The sequence below is a fragment of the Aspergillus pseudonomiae genome (assembly GCF_009193645.1).
Source record: "Aspergillus pseudonomiae strain CBS 119388 unplaced genomic scaffold BDV37scaffold_32, whole genome shotgun sequence".
NCBI lineage: Eukaryota > Fungi > Ascomycota > Eurotiomycetes > Eurotiales > Aspergillaceae > Aspergillus > Aspergillus pseudonomiae.
In genome coordinates, this window is record NW_022476024.1 from 65,532 (window position 1) to 79,885 (window position 14,354).

Below are 14,354 nucleotides of genomic sequence, written 5' to 3' on the forward strand. Positions count from 1 at the left end.
GATAGCAGAATATGATACGATCATGTGGCACTATAGAGACGCATGCGATGACACCAGCCGACAGTGCTTTATATTTGACATTCTAATAGTAAATGGCTTCATAAATGTTGCACGGAGAGATCTGAGGGTAAATATTTGAGAGGAGCAATGAACAGAAGCGTTCGTTATTGATGAAGTAGTATAGAACTAACACAAGCCAAGATAGCAACGGATAGGGAACTGGGAGCCTACCAAAGCCAATCGGTTCAAGTACGCCTGTCGCCCCATGACGTATAATAGCAAGTAAACTTTTTGAAAGCCTCTCTAGATCATTTTTTGGCAGGACTGGAGAATAAGATATCGACGTTCAAGACGATGTTATCGAATGGACATCGATGTTCACGTGGGCGCCTGCCGCGCCTGTAGCGCCTAAAGCACGGCCCCGCTGCGATCGGCCTTTTTTGTGACAAACAAGACAAACATCTCAAAAAAAGAACAAAAGTTTCGGAGCGACAGTACTTTCGACTGCATTGAAGCGATTCAACCCACTTATACTTTCCATTTTATCTTGGATATATGATGGCGCGATAGATTACACAGCGACACTATTTCTGAGATCCGCTCGCGAAAATGTCTAAAGCTGTCGTTAAGACGACCTTCGAGGCGTCTCGGACTTTGCGTCCCATATACACCGGAGGAGGTACTGCGCTAGATGCCAGTGGACGTTTGCTAGTAGCTTGTGTGGGCGAAGATGCTCTCATTGTAGATCTTGAGACTGGTGATCAGCTCGCAAGCTTGGAAGGAGTGAGTTTTGTTCCCATTTGCTCATGTGCGGTGTTGTCGCAAGTTTCTAACCAAACTATAGGATGGAGAGATTATCACCAGCTTGGCTAGTGAGTTGCCCACTCTACATCCTAGCGCTGTTCCTGTTACATTTCAGCTCATTCAAGTAGAGCATATCTAACCATATACTAGTCACGCCATCCGCTTCACATGTGGTCGTTTGCTCGCGATCAATGTCTATGCGCATTTATTCGTTGACTCCCTTCGAAGATTCTTCACGGACCCTCGACGCGAAGCTTGTGCGAAGCCTTAAGCCCCATACTGCACCCGTTGTGACAACCGCTATCGACCAGACTAGCACGCTTCTGGCAACCGGTGCTTCTGATGGCTCAATCAAGGTCTGGGACATTCGAGGTGGTTATGTTACGCACACTTTCCATGGCCATGCTGGTGTCATATCTGCTTTGTGCTTCTTCCAGGTGCCGTTTCAAGATAGCGAAAGCAAGTCCGCCTCGAAGAAAAAGAAATCCAAGAGGAAGTCGGATGATTCTGATGAGGATGAGGACATGGAAGATGCTACCCCTGTCGCGTCTATTGGAGGATTTCGACTTGCCTCGGGCAGTGAGGAGGGCAAGGTACGGGTGTGGGATCTGAACAAGCGGAAATCTATAGCGTCACTCGATTCTCATGTCTCGGTTGTACGGAGCTTATCGTACTCGCCTGCAGAAAATGCATTGCTCTCAGCGGGCCGAGACAAGACTGTCATCGTATGGGATGTCCGCACTTTTAAAACTCGCAGAATCATTCCTGTTCTTGAAAGCGTGGAAGCGGCCGCCTTTGTTGCCGACAGCGGGCTTGCTCTAGTAGGAGGTGAAAATGGAGTGTTGCGTGTCTGGGATTGTAACCGGGGAGGAGAGGTAACCCATGAGCAAGAAGCTGCTGCCGAGTTCGAGGCCATCATGGCAATCCAATACACCCCGGGGATACCATTCGCAATGACTGTACATGCTGATCAAACCTTGAGACTTCATTCACTTGAACCCTTGTTGGATTTCAAGCCTGGATCTTCGCTTGATCCCCTACCAGTTATAAGGCGTATCTCGGGTAACGACGACGACATTATTGACCTTGCATATGTCGGCCCAGATCGATCAATGCTGGCACTGGCTACTAACACTGAGAGTGTTAGACTGGTTTCGGTGGGACGATCCGAAGACAGGCCGTCTGATAAAGAAAAGGATTACTTTGGCGCAGATATCGCTCATCTTGAAGGCCACGACGACATCATCATATGCATTGATGTGGATTGGTCCGGCCACTGGCTGGCGACGGGCGCAAAAGATAACACAGCTCGTCTTTGGTGTCTTGATCCCAAGACGTCCACCTACACCTGCTTTGCTGCTATGACAGGTCATGCCGAGTCTCTGGGTGCTATAAGTTTCCCTCGCGTCCCGCCACCGGCTAACACACCTGCACGAAATGACCCTCTGAGCCATCCTCCACAATTCCTACTCACTGGTTCTCAAGACCGCACTATTAAGCGATGGGATATAGGCAAGTTGGCTCCGCTCAGCTCTTCCAAGCCGCATACCCCAAAGGCGGTTTTCACCCGCAAAGCTCACGACAAAGATATTAATGCTTTGGATGTCAATCCAACATCGACTCTATTTGCATCTGCTTCACAAGATCGTACTGTTAAGATCTGGTCAGTTGAAGAAGGATCGGTTGTAGGTATCCTCCGCGGACACAAGAGAGGAGTCTGGTCGGCGCGATTCTCTCCCCATGGCACCCCCGTCATTAGCTCCAGCGCACAGAGCAGTACAAACAGGGGTCTGATAGTTACTGGATCTGGCGATAAAACTGTCAAATTATGGAGTTTATCGGACTATAGCTGTCTCCTTACTTTTGAGGGCCACACGAACAGCGTGCTCAAGGTGCTTTGGCTTCCGCCTTCAGATTTGTCAACCAAGAAAGATGATGAAGATGAAGATGAATCGGCGCCGGCACAAAACAATGCCACACAGGCGCGCCCTCTCGTGGCGTCTGCAGCTGCAGATGGTCTGGTCAAGATCTGGTCCCCATACACGGGAGAACTCGAGACCACACTCGATAACCACACAGACAGAGTCTGGGCACTAGCGAGCCCGACACCCTCTGGCTCCCGTGCTGATGTTCTCTCTTCCAGCACACATAATATCTCATCCCCATATGCCATTGCCTCTGGCTCTGCGGACTCCACCGTCACATTCTGGACTGACATTACATCCGCGACTTACACTGCTACAGTTAGTGCGAATGCCGCCCGTATTGAGCAAGACCAGAAATTGGAAAATTATATCAGGGCTGGAGCGTACCGTGAAGCCATCACACTAGCCCTCCAACTCAACCATCCCGGAAGGCTACTCTCTCTGTTCACAGCTGCAGTAGATGCTGCTGACGATCCATCCTCAACCGATGCCGAAAAGAGCGAGCGTGCCAACAGTCTAACCGGAAACCCTGCGATTGATGAGGTCCTGCAGACTCTCGACTCCAATAACCTTCGTACTCTTCTTCTTCGGTTACGTGATTGGAACACGAATGCTCGTACTTCCCGTGTTGCACAACGCATCTTGTTTGCATTATTCAGGTCCTATCCCGCCTCAACATTCATCGAGCTCGCCACAGCAAGCATGGCAAATCGACGCAGTGACAGTCGCACTGCAGCCGGTATGAAGGACATTCTGCAAGCATTATCCGCATATACAGAAAGGCATTACCGTCGAATCGAAGAGCTTACGGACGAAAGCTACCTTGTGGAATGGGTTCTAGGAGAAATGGATGGGGGTGTAGGCCTCGGAGGCTTGGGCATCTCTGGCGCTCGGGATGTTACTGACAGTGCTACAGATGATGTACCTGAGCATGAGAAGGACACTATCATGCTGGGAGCATAAGATTGTACTTTGTGAACGAGGATATGTACAGATAGACAAAATGATTTGTGTGTTTGGAATACTGTGATATGTCGGCGCATTCTCTTGGAGCACTGTTGCATTTACATCTGATACGTTATTGGAGGAAAGTGTATTTAAAAGTCTTCTCAGAGGCAACCTTCTGTTGCCGGTAATTGATACTTTCTAAAAGTACTCCAGAGTATGTAGTGTTGTATACCATCTTTTAGGCCCAGTTTGGTCTACGCTTTCCCCCTCCACATAAACTAAGAAGAATGTTATATCAGGCGCGACTTACAAGGTACCATGATCATCGGTACTTAGCATGGGAGATGAAGCATTATGTCGTGTTCACATAGGATAAAAATTCACATCACTATATACCGCAATGACAGTGGTGGTTGGTATCCAAGGTATCTAATACATTTGTATCTCAACAAGTCTATAATGAGGGTTTCGACAATATCGCTGATCGGGAATATCACCTGTCATCATGCCTCCGTCTCCGGTAAGAGTCACGGTCACTGTCTCGATCCCGATCACGGTCTCGACCATGTCTGCTTGATGTATTGGACGAGTGTCTGCTGGAACTATAGCGATCATCATCCCGGTACCTGCGGCTCCTTTCTCTGTCTTTCTCCCGCTCACGACTGCGATCGCGCTCGCGCTCGCGACGACGGTCGCGGTCACGATCTCTATCCCGATAGGACCGGTCGTCCCTACTGTCGCCATCGTCATCGTCATGTCTTCGTCGTCTCGAATGACTTCGGTCTCTCCTGGAGGATCCCGTTTTCCGCCTGTCAGAACGATCATCATCGTCTCGTTCGTAGTCACGGCGCCGGTAATCCCTATCCCGGTCTTTGTCACGTCCACTCCTTTCAAGATTGCGATCCCTTCGTTCTTTCCATTCATCATCATCTCTCTTTGACTTTGCCTCCTTCTGCAAGGCTGTGAGTTCCTCCTCTGTTATTGACTCGCCTGTCTTCTTATTCCGCATCATAACCGGCATATAAACACCCTCTGTGCTGGTCTCCCCTTCTTTACCATTTTTCCTAGCTCCTTTGCGCATTGCAGCCTTTCCCCAAGCACCAAGCTCCGCTTCCGCCCCCTTACCTCCCGATGCGTCCTTCGCCCCAATACCCAGAAAGCCCGGTCGACGCTCAGGAATCCGGGGTTTATCGAGAACCGCAGAGGAACCATATTTCCCCTTTCCAACGGCCTGGCCTTCTTTCCAGCCCATTCCTCGAAGTAAAGCGGCACCAAACTCTTCTACAGGAATCGCATTATACTGATCCAGTGTTGCTGACTCAGGCCGAGAAGCAATATCAGCCTGGAACGAAGTAGTTTCATCGTAGCGTCCCCCAGTTCCACCTTCCTCCCCGTCCACTGGTCTAGACTCAATGACAAGATCCGACCGTCCCTCTGTCTCGCCTTTACTCTCACGGATAAGCGCACGAAGGGCAATCTCATCTTGCGTAAGCGGCTTCTGTTTCTCCTCACTTGCAGGCTCGGCATCTTCCATCGGCTTATCGCCCGCCTCTCCCTGAGTATGTTGCTCTGCACTCCGCTGCTGCGCGAAACTAAGACCGTAAGCCATGCTCGGACTATCCGTCTCTGTATTTTCTCCGGCAATCTCGCCTCTCTTAGCAGCTTCCTGTATCGCTTGGACCTCCTTCGGGAGCAGATTCTTTCCCTTAGGTTTCTGGCTGACACCGGGCCGATTCCGCCAATTATTGTTGCTTGCGACCGGTATAACTAGCTCGCGCTTTTCATCCTTTTTGTCTGCAGATACGGCGGTCCCTGTTTCTGTATCGAATTCCGTGACGGCTTCATGCACCGGCGCTCTCTCTTCTTCGTCGGATTCATCGTCATGGAGATGATGAGGTCGGCGCGCAAGTGTTCGGCTGGGGGTGTCGGCTCCCCGAGTAGATCTTTGGAGATTGAATGTGGTTTTCTTGGTCTGTCCATTTGAAGCTGATGATCCCCCGCCTAGCGATAGTGAGAAAGGCTTCGACGAGCTGTCCCGCGGCGGGTGTGAAGCCATTGTTTTGAGTCTTTATTTTGATCGCAACAGTTAAGTAAAATGGCGCGAACCCATAACCAGACAGGACGCAAACCGTGACTTGAATCTTCGGCGACGAAGACTATTCAGTTTGTTTCTGCTTCGACCGTTGAGAGGTCGCTTCCTTAAAGGAAAAGCGGTTATGGGTGGCGATGCCATTTTTTAAGCGCGCGCTTATGTGTGAAGTTCCCGTTTCGGGAGTCAGGTGCTATCTATCGATGAAAGATATCGTGATAATAATGAGATAAGCTAGTCGTACAGTCATAGTCATTGATGTCTTTTCTAGATATTGTATTTCACCCATGCCAACCAATGTCCAAGTACGTATGTGTACTTTCGTCTCCGTCTTATCAATACATGTAGTACAAAATAGGGGTAACAGGGTACGAAACAGAATCGTGGCTTGGAGATGCTTCCAACCAATCGTGAATCGTATGCCAATGCATGATATCAAAAGTCAATGCTAGAGTGTAGAGGCGTGTAAGAGTTTGGGGGAACGTCAGGCGGGGCAAGGTAGTAAAAGGTGGTGAGAGGGCAAGAGTGATGAAACAGAGGTAAGGTGAAGGGGTATGGAAGGTAGCATAATATTGCACGCGGTTGTTAGAAAGGCTAAAAGGTAGAGACATGGGGCGGAGGGTATGGGTAATCAATAAAGAGTTAGGGGTCAAAAATATTTACAAACGAAGATTAAAGGCACAAGTGCAGTAGATACGAGCTGCCAACCGCCAGTGCTTCTGAAGCCCAAGGAGCTTAGCTGCTAGCGGTTTGGGCCTGTGGAGGGTTCGGGCTCTTGTTCGAAGGTGGCATAGGACCACCCTGAGCACTGCCACTGCGTTGAGTCTGCGGTGTTGCGCTGCGGCTTGGTTGAGGGACAACTCCATTCATGGCCGGCGAGTTTCCAACGCCCACTCGGTTTTGTTGAGCAGTTTGAGGCACTCGCATCATAGGCGAGTACCCTTGCGTTTGAGGCATCTGTATCCCAGGGCTACCATTCATGCCGCTCGGAGGAGATTGAAAGTTTCCATCTTGCGACATCTGATAATTGGCCTGGACGGCTCCAATATTCCCAGCGGCTGCATTCATTGCAACCTGAGACATTCTCTGCTGTTGATACTGATGCAATCGTTCGGTGGCCAACTTATTCACTTGCTCTGCGGGCATCCCGGGGTGCGTTCTCTGGATCTGGTTTTGCAAGCTGCTAATGGTCGGTACAACCCCACTTGACAACAGATTAGGCTGTCCCATGCGGGGTGAGGGAGTAGAGACTCCTTGGGGAGTAGCGTTGTGAAACGATGGGCTTTGCATACCACCCCCAGCCTGGAGAGCAGCCATCATGGCGGGATTGTTCGGGGTCCCATTAACATTGGGTACGTTCATATTCGGGGAATGAGATCCCTGGCCCACAAACTGTTGCTGGTTGTGAAATTGCTGCTGAGGTTGCTGAGGTTGAGGCTGCGGGTGTTGCGGTTGCTGCCTAGATTGTAAGAGCCGTTGTTGCTCTTGAAGGCGGTTGGCTTCCCGGATGACCCGAGTGTTGTCTGGAGTCGTTTGCATTGGCATTCCAGGTCGAGTGGCAGTTGACTGTTGCATTCCGGACTGGGGCACCATTTTCATAGCCATGGGATTAGGAGGCATGTGGCCATTCGCAGGTCCGCTTCCAGGAATTGCTTGCATATGGGGCCGTCCTTGGTTGGCACCAACGCCAGGCGGTATTCCATTCGGCATTCCATTCGGTAGCCCATTCGGCATCCCATTAGGAGTATTGGCGGGCATAGAGGGGGTTCCAGGGTTCTGAGGCATAGCATTCGGAGTTCGGCCAGGAGCGTTCATCATAGGCTGCTGGTTAGGCATTTGCCCAGCACGCTGAGCTGCCAAGTTCGCCTTTAAAAATCTCATTAGCAATGATTCGAATTCTGTGCCTGTGATGGAAAACTACCCTCTGTGTGGCTATCATCTGCTGCCGGTATTGTTCTTGCCTCTCCTGCAGTTTTAACTCCCGCTCATACTTGAGTCGACTAAACTCGGCAGGTGTCGAAATAGGGGGCTTTGGCTGGTTGGCTTCGTTGACTTTTCTCAATGATGCTAGTTGAGAAGCTGAGAAAGCGTTAGTACGGCGTATATTAGATTGTCAACCTCTTGTTTCCTCACCGTGTTGTTGCTTTTGAAGCATCGTCTCCCGCTTCTTGGCCAACTTGCGCATGGCATCGAGCAAAGCAAGATGCTTCGAGGACCGTCTACGGTCTACCCGGACGGGCTGTGTGGTTCGCCTACGAACTGGGGGTAATGACTGGGGGTTATTATTGCCCTGTTGCTGTTGCTGTTGCTGTTGTTGCTGCTGTTGTTGCTGCTGCTGCTGTTGTTGCTGCTGCTGCTGTTGTTGCTGCTGGGCTGCTTGCTGCTGCGCTAGAACAGTACGCTGTGCTGTCTCCAGCCTTTGATGATAAGCCCTGAAGTACTGTGTCTTTGACATATCCGCAGGCAATCCCTCCAGACCAATCCAACGTTCAAAGCATTCCCAAGGGGTTCGCCTCTCCGCCCCAGAGGTGAATTGCGACGAAGGAGTCAAACAGCTAGAGATCAAAGACCAGTTGTAAGAGTACTCCTTCACAAGACGGCGCAATTCATCATCCTCTGCCCATGTCCATTGAGATGACTGACGGGACTCAAAGAAGCCAACCGAAGGCATAGGGTATTCAGTTGGAGGCCTAAAGGTATGCCCCGGGTGAATACGATCACGTATATGCTTGTTCTCGGGTCGGAAGAGGGCAACATTTGTCTGCTCTGGCGGCAGGTCCAACAACCCTTGCTCTGGATCGGAATAATACTGCGAATAATCATATCGACTACGTTTTCGTGGCGGTTCATCATCAAGGAATGCTATCTTTCCAGAAGCGTACTTTGAGACTGGTAGAATCTCAGTCTTCCACACAGCATCCGGAGATTCCTTGAAAGTCGGGAGGTTGGTTTCTGGAGCAATCCCAACTGGAGAGTAGACAGGAAGTTCATCCAGAAGCTTTTGAGCTGCCGGCGTCATATCTAGCGAGAATGTGAATTCATCTGAACTAAGGGAGAATATTGCTGCAGGAGCAACCGTATCATGTAAATCATGGCGCGGCTCATCATTATAGCCCTCGCTAACCGAGTCTTCATCTGTTGAAGGTACTAGGTCTGGAGTCGGGTGAGATATTCCCAGCATTTCATCTCCTGTCTCTTCTGGAGGCGACATCATATTAGTATCAGGTTCGACCTTCTTCTCTAATTTGAGTGGTGGAGTCCTAGCATGCACACGGAGCAACGACCTATGTTCTGGCTGGCTGTTGACATATTCAGCACACCAATCTGCGCAACTTTTGGCTGCTGCGATCTTCCACTTCCTTTCTTCGCGAAAATCAGTGCGCATCCACTTCATGTGATCTAAAAGAACATCCCAGTGCGTCCCTTGGCGAGGAGGCTCTAGTGATCGCTTCATTTGGCGCAATGGCCACCGATTTGCATTTTGAAGCTGATAGATGCGGCGAAGGGTGCGACAATCCATTTGCTCTTGATATTCAAGGTGATGATTTGCGGTGGTTAAGGTTTTATGAGCAGAGGCAAGGAGGGTACTGAGGCTTATGCCTCGAGGGGGGCTATAGGCCTTGCTCTGGAACAAGGTGAATAGATAATCCCGTTCCTCGTTCAACTTTGCCAGGTCACCAGTATGCTGGCGGACAAGATCCATGGAGTCGGCTTGATCCTGCAGTTGTTGTTGTTGCTGCTGCTGTTTTGGAAAAACAACTGTAGACAGCTTGCTCCTTTCTCTTTCCCGTGCCTTCCTGTCCTTGAAGCTTAATCTTGCTGTGGAGTCACTGGAAGCCTTGGATACAGCTCGCGCCTCCTCTGCGGGTTTCTCAGTAGCAGAGGCTTTATCAGGTTGTACCACCGCCGGTTTTGGGGCTTCGCCGAGGATTTCAGAAACAGATTTATGCCGAATGGCACCGGAAGAGACTCTGGTTGTCATTCTTTCGGGCTGTGCTGGCCCAGAAACGGTTTGTGTGCTCTTTTTCGGTGCCGAAGTTGCTGGAGCCAGTGCTTTAGGTTCTACCGCATTCGAGGGTTGGACCTGTTCGGTTTGGGGTGACGCAGGCACCCCGTCATCCTCTGCGGGTTCGACCACTCCATCAGGCTTCTTTGATTCCGGTGCTGGGAGTATATCGACCGAAACTTGCTCCTCTTTCAGCGAATCCTCGAGGCCTGCCGGTGCTGAGTCAACACTCTCTTGCAGGACTTCATTCGTCGTCGAAGACCCATCGGTGCCACTATCCCCGATTGTTTTCTTCGAGGCCAGCGAGCTTTGCCGAAGCGATTGCGCCTCTTCTAATCGAAGCTGTTCATCCGGCGTAGATGGTACCAGGATTGGAGGTACTTGGGTAGGTTCCTCAGGCTTAGGGCTTGGTTCAATCTTATCGGTGGGCCCAGCTCCCTCCGCTGCAGGGGTCGTCTCTGGCGATACAGCAACCGGGGCAGGAGTATTGTTGGAATAAAGACCGCCAGAAGACACAGGAGAGAGCGGTTGTTCGTTGCGAGGAGCCACTCGACTTAGAATGAGAGACGGCCGTTCATCATGCTTCTTTTGACCAGACGGCACTTCAGCGGGCCCAGAAGCAACCACAACCGGTGGTGTCGGCTTGACCTGGCTCGGTGAGACGCTAACCTCTGCAGAGTCATGGCCTTGGTTGCTCTTGGGAGTTCCTGGCACAACAGAGATTATCTTCTGCTCAGGGGCCGGCGATTCGGTCGGGGTTGCGGCGACTGGAGTAGATGCATTAAGACCTTGCAAGCCTTCGGAAGTAATGCCAGGCGCAGGCTGAGTAGGGGCTTGAGCTTCTTGCTGTTGCTGCTGTAGTACGGTGCCCGGAGGTTTCTGATCAGGTAGCTTCTGGGGCAGTGGTATCTGCTTGCCGACCTCAGGAGCAGTTTGAGAAACAACAGCTTCTACACCCGCCGGCGGACTGATAGGAATGGCATTGGAAGCTTTCGATGGTTCGGGACGTGACTGCACAGCTTCTTGGTACTTGCGCGATAGAATCTCTGCGTAATTAGGTAAGGGTGGAAGGGTGGCTTCATCGTAATAGCGACCTCTTCAGAAGTCGATCAGTAATTGCGACCAATTGGAGTATATAGTATTACATGTAATTGAACCCATTGAGAACAAGAAAGCAAGACTATAAGATACAATAATGAAAACCAAAACGAGATTCGAAAGACAAAACAAGAAAGGGAGAAAAAAAAACCACACAGAGGGAGAGGTAGAAAAGAAAAGAAAAGAAAAAAAAAAAAAAAAAGGTACTATCCGGACATGGGTTCTAGCCCTGTAACTCATATCGGTCAATGTACTCTAGTTGTAAAAGACGTAGAATCCCGGTATTATATAATCTTAGCTAATGATTGCAAACCAATAGAAAAGAAAAGAAAAGAAAAAAAAAAAAAAAAACAGAGGGGAATAGTAATTTTAAGACTTACTTGGAAAGATCGTTGGCGTCGAGGAACGCCTGTTCCTTCTGATGGTATAGCGAGTCCGCGGACGGGTTCTCGGTCGCGCCCGCGAAGCCTACGGTCGCAAAGTAGAGCTCGCTCAGTTTGCGCTTCCGCGACAACAAACAACGTCTAAAAATTAAAAATGAGCGATAATTCGATATCGCATGAGGCAGTAAAATAGAATGCATCGCTGGGAGATAATAATTACTTACGCGATCTCATCGTTCTTAGACCGAAGGAGCTCTTCGCGGAGCATCGAGTCTATTTCGGGAACACAGCATCCGATTAACGCGCTAAATTAAAAAGGAGTGGGTTGAGCGAAGTCATCCAGGTGGAAAAAATCGCTCAGAAATGATGGAAAGGATGGGGTTGTGTTGTGATGGGATGCAGAGTATCAAGACGCGCGAAGATTAGACTTGAAGGGATTTTTGGGGGTTGTTAGTAGTGATGAGACTTTTGCACGGGTAGTATGGAGGGAGTTTTTGGTTGGTTGGGGAGCAGAAAGGGAGTGTAAAGTAATTGAAGAGAGCGTGTGGTTCCGGGAACAGAACAGCGCGCGCAAAAGTGATCACTGGTAAATAGGTATGGTATTGTTATCGAGCGAAAAAGAAGGGCCCAAGTCCTCCCCCCAAGTCTGGTATGCTACCCAGTTTGAAAGAAAATACATTCGCTGCAGCCTAAGGCAGACATAGTCTCCCTTGCCTTCTAGGCGTTACTAGGACAGACACTTATTATGACCTCTGCTCCATTTTCAAAGGAAGCAAAAAGTATAGAATAAGGACAAGGGAAAAAAATCAATATCATATTTTTCCCATAATTTTTTTTCCTCCATTTTCCTCTTTGTCTGAATTTCCCTTTCCCAAAGCACCTGCACTTACAGGACCTATACACCTATCATTGCCGCATTCAGTATCTTGGTACCTCAGGCACCATCCGCCTAGTTTCATCCTCACCGCCTAAGGCGTCCGATAATGACTGGCAGAAAAAAAGTTGCCCGCTTTTTTTGGACTGCTTTCATATCTACATTTTGAAAAAATCATTCGTCATTGGTGAAACACCAACCAGCATTATTTTACACGATTCCAAATCATGGCCAAGCGCAAGAGAGAAGAAACGACCAAGGACACTCAAGTCTCGAGTCAACAACCATCAAAGGTGGTTAAATCAACAACCAGTCATGAGACTCGCCCATCCTCTGGTGATTTGCCGGCCGTCACCTTGCAAATAGTCACTGGATCATACGAACGGGTGCTGCATGGCTTCACTGCTGCCATTTCCCCATCTTGCTTCTCATCCAGTGATGAGAAGGATTCTTCCACTCACTCTTCCGCAGTACAATTCGTTGATACCTTCTTGTTTGAGGCTCATGCATCCGCCATCCGCTGCCTCGCCTTGTCCCCTCGACCAAATGCAGATTCGACCGAGGAATCGCCAAAAGTCATTCTGGCGAGCGGTGCAACGGATGAGACTATCAAGCTTTATTCTTTGTCGGCCGCCTCTCTTGAGGTAAACGAGCAGTATCCCTCTATCCCGACCCTCGCGGGTAACAAAATCCTCGAGAATCCTAAGAATCGAGAGCTTGGCACATTGCTACATCACTCTTCGAGTATATCTGCTCTTCATTTCCCATCACGCTCGAAGCTTTTGGCTGCTTCGGAGGACAACACTATCTCCGTCACCCGGACTCGCGACTTTGCCGTTGTATCTACCATCAAAGCCCCCCGCCCGAAAGTTCAAGGGAGACCTAGCGGAGACACAGCTCCTCCCGGAGGGTCACCGTCTGGTGTAAATGACTTCGCCGTGCATCCCAGTATGAAATTGATGCTCAGCGTGGGGAAGGGTGAGAAGTGTATGAGGCTTTGGAACCTGGTCACGGGTAAGAAGGCTGGTGTGTTGAGCTTCAGTAGAGAGATTCTACAGGCGGTTAAAGAAGGCAAGTGGAGTACCGGCGAGGGAAGGAAGATCGTCTGGGACTCTAAGGGCGAGGAATTTGCCGTTGCATTTGAGTGGGGGGCTGTTGTCTTCGGAATTGTGAGTGCTTCATACCCTTCAGCCTATAATGTATGAGTCTAACCATGTCCACAGGATTCAACCCCAATTTGCAGAATATTCCCAACCCCACGGAGTAAGATCCATCAAATGAAGTATATCAACAAAGACCCATCCACTGAGGAGGGTGACGAACTACTTGCTGTCTCAACAGAAGATGGCAGAGTTATCTTCTACTCCACCAAAAAGGTGCAAAAGCCACAAGATGACGATGATTCACCTATCCCTTACGCCGAGGCCGTTGCTGAACTTGGCGGTAAAGCTTCTGGTTTCCCAGGAAGGGTGAAGGATTTTGAGATCTTAAGCTTGAAAGGTGAAGCAACAGGTCCCCAAGACGGTTTCTTGGCAGTCACGGGCAATAGCGAAGGCGTCATACGTGTATGGTACGTGCCTGGAAAAGACCTCACTGGCAAAGGGAAGAGTGGAAAGACCAGTAAAACCACAGACGAGAAAATTTCCAAAACCCCTCAGGTAGGAAAACTTTTGGATGCTTATGAAACCGGAAATCGGATTACCTGTCTTAAGGGATTTGTTATGCTGCCTTCGGAGGACCCCTCAAGTCTTTTAGATTCCGAAGAGGAGTTTGAAGGCCTAGACAGTGATGAGGAAGAGGAGTCTGAGAGTGAAGAAAGTGATGCTTAACCATTTGGATGTCAGTTGATGATTCCAGTTTCTCCTGTATACCCTACGATTTGTTGTTAGACTAGAAGCATGTAAAAGAAAGCCAAATCTTTGCCAGAAAAAGTTGTCTAGCGCCTTCAATCTCTCTATTCATTTTTATTTTCATTTTTCTTCTCTTTGAATATCAAAGTCCACTAGTCTCTCAGGAAAGGCTAATAAAGTCAGGGACGAGTGGGATCGTCCGTCACGAGCTAGGTACAAGAATAGAAGAAGTGAACAATGGAATCAAAGCGAGGAATTCACTTAATGAAATTCAAGTAACAAATAACTACAGTCCATGGTAGAAGGTCCCCAATCTGTTCTTTAGAAGCCATTCACTCATTCGGAAGATCTCAATTGAGTTGAGTCAACTGGTTAGG

The 14,354-nt window shown here is 49.4% G+C and overlaps 4 protein-coding genes across 4 annotated transcripts; 2 read left to right on the forward strand and 2 right to left on the reverse strand.

Annotated features, from left to right (window-relative positions):
* Positions 1-498: 498 nt before the first annotated feature.
* On the forward strand, positions 499-3,846 carry BDV37DRAFT_247815 (U3 snoRNA-associated protein UTP13). Its single transcript, XM_032081919.1, has 3 exons — positions 499-783; positions 845-872; positions 955-3,846. The coding sequence occupies exons 1-3, from the start codon at positions 610-612 to the stop codon at positions 3,690-3,692; spliced, it is 2,940 nt and encodes a 979-aa protein (XP_031941500.1). The 5' UTR covers positions 499-609; the 3' UTR covers positions 3,693-3,846.
* A 61-nt stretch (positions 3,847-3,907) lies between these two features.
* Positions 3,908-5,921, reverse strand: spp2 (spliceosome ATPase-activating subunit SPP2). The gene has a single exon (XM_032081920.1). The coding sequence runs from the start codon at positions 5,731-5,733 to the stop codon at positions 4,171-4,173; it is 1,563 nt and encodes a 520-aa protein (XP_031941501.1). The 5' UTR covers positions 5,734-5,921; the 3' UTR covers positions 3,908-4,170.
* A 580-nt stretch (positions 5,922-6,501) lies between these two features.
* On the reverse strand, positions 6,502-11,521 carry eaf1 (MYB and HSA domain protein; the record flags this gene model as incomplete). Its single annotated transcript, XM_032087191.1, has 5 exons — positions 6,502-7,632; positions 7,688-7,845; positions 7,900-10,868; positions 11,251-11,394; positions 11,478-11,521. 5 exons carry the CDS (start codon positions 11,519-11,521, stop codon positions 6,502-6,504), a joined length of 4,446 nt encoding a protein of 1,481 aa, XP_031941502.1.
* A 562-nt stretch (positions 11,522-12,083) lies between these two features.
* On the forward strand, positions 12,084-14,236 carry BDV37DRAFT_247823 (putative 60S ribosome biogenesis protein Mak11). Its single transcript, XM_032081921.1, has 2 exons — positions 12,084-13,296; positions 13,351-14,236. Exons 1-2 carry the CDS (start codon positions 12,355-12,357, stop codon positions 13,954-13,956), a joined length of 1,548 nt encoding a protein of 515 aa, XP_031941503.1. The 5' UTR covers positions 12,084-12,354; the 3' UTR covers positions 13,957-14,236.
* The last annotated feature ends 118 nt before the right edge of the window (positions 14,237-14,354 follow it).

Excerpts from the sequence above, each read along its gene's own strand:
- BDV37DRAFT_247815 (XM_032081919.1), top strand. The coding sequence starts at position 610 with ATGTCTAAAGCTGTCGTTAAGACGACCTTCGAGGCGTCTCGGACTTTG. Across the intron at positions 784-844 it reads AGCTCGCAAGCTTGGAAGGA|GATGGAGAGATTATCACCAG; the intron begins GTGAGTTTTGTT and ends ACCAAACTATAG. Across the intron at positions 873-954 it reads GATTATCACCAGCTTGGCTA|TCACGCCATCCGCTTCACAT; the intron begins GTGAGTTGCCCA and ends ACCATATACTAG.
- spp2 (XM_032081920.1), bottom strand. The coding sequence starts at position 5,733 with ATGGCTTCACACCCGCCGCGGGACAGCTCGTCGAAGCCTTTCTCACTA.
- BDV37DRAFT_247823 (XM_032081921.1), top strand. The coding sequence starts at position 12,355 with ATGGCCAAGCGCAAGAGAGAAGAAACGACCAAGGACACTCAAGTCTCG. Across the intron at positions 13,297-13,350 it reads GGGCTGTTGTCTTCGGAATT|GATTCAACCCCAATTTGCAG; the intron begins GTGAGTGCTTCA and ends CCATGTCCACAG.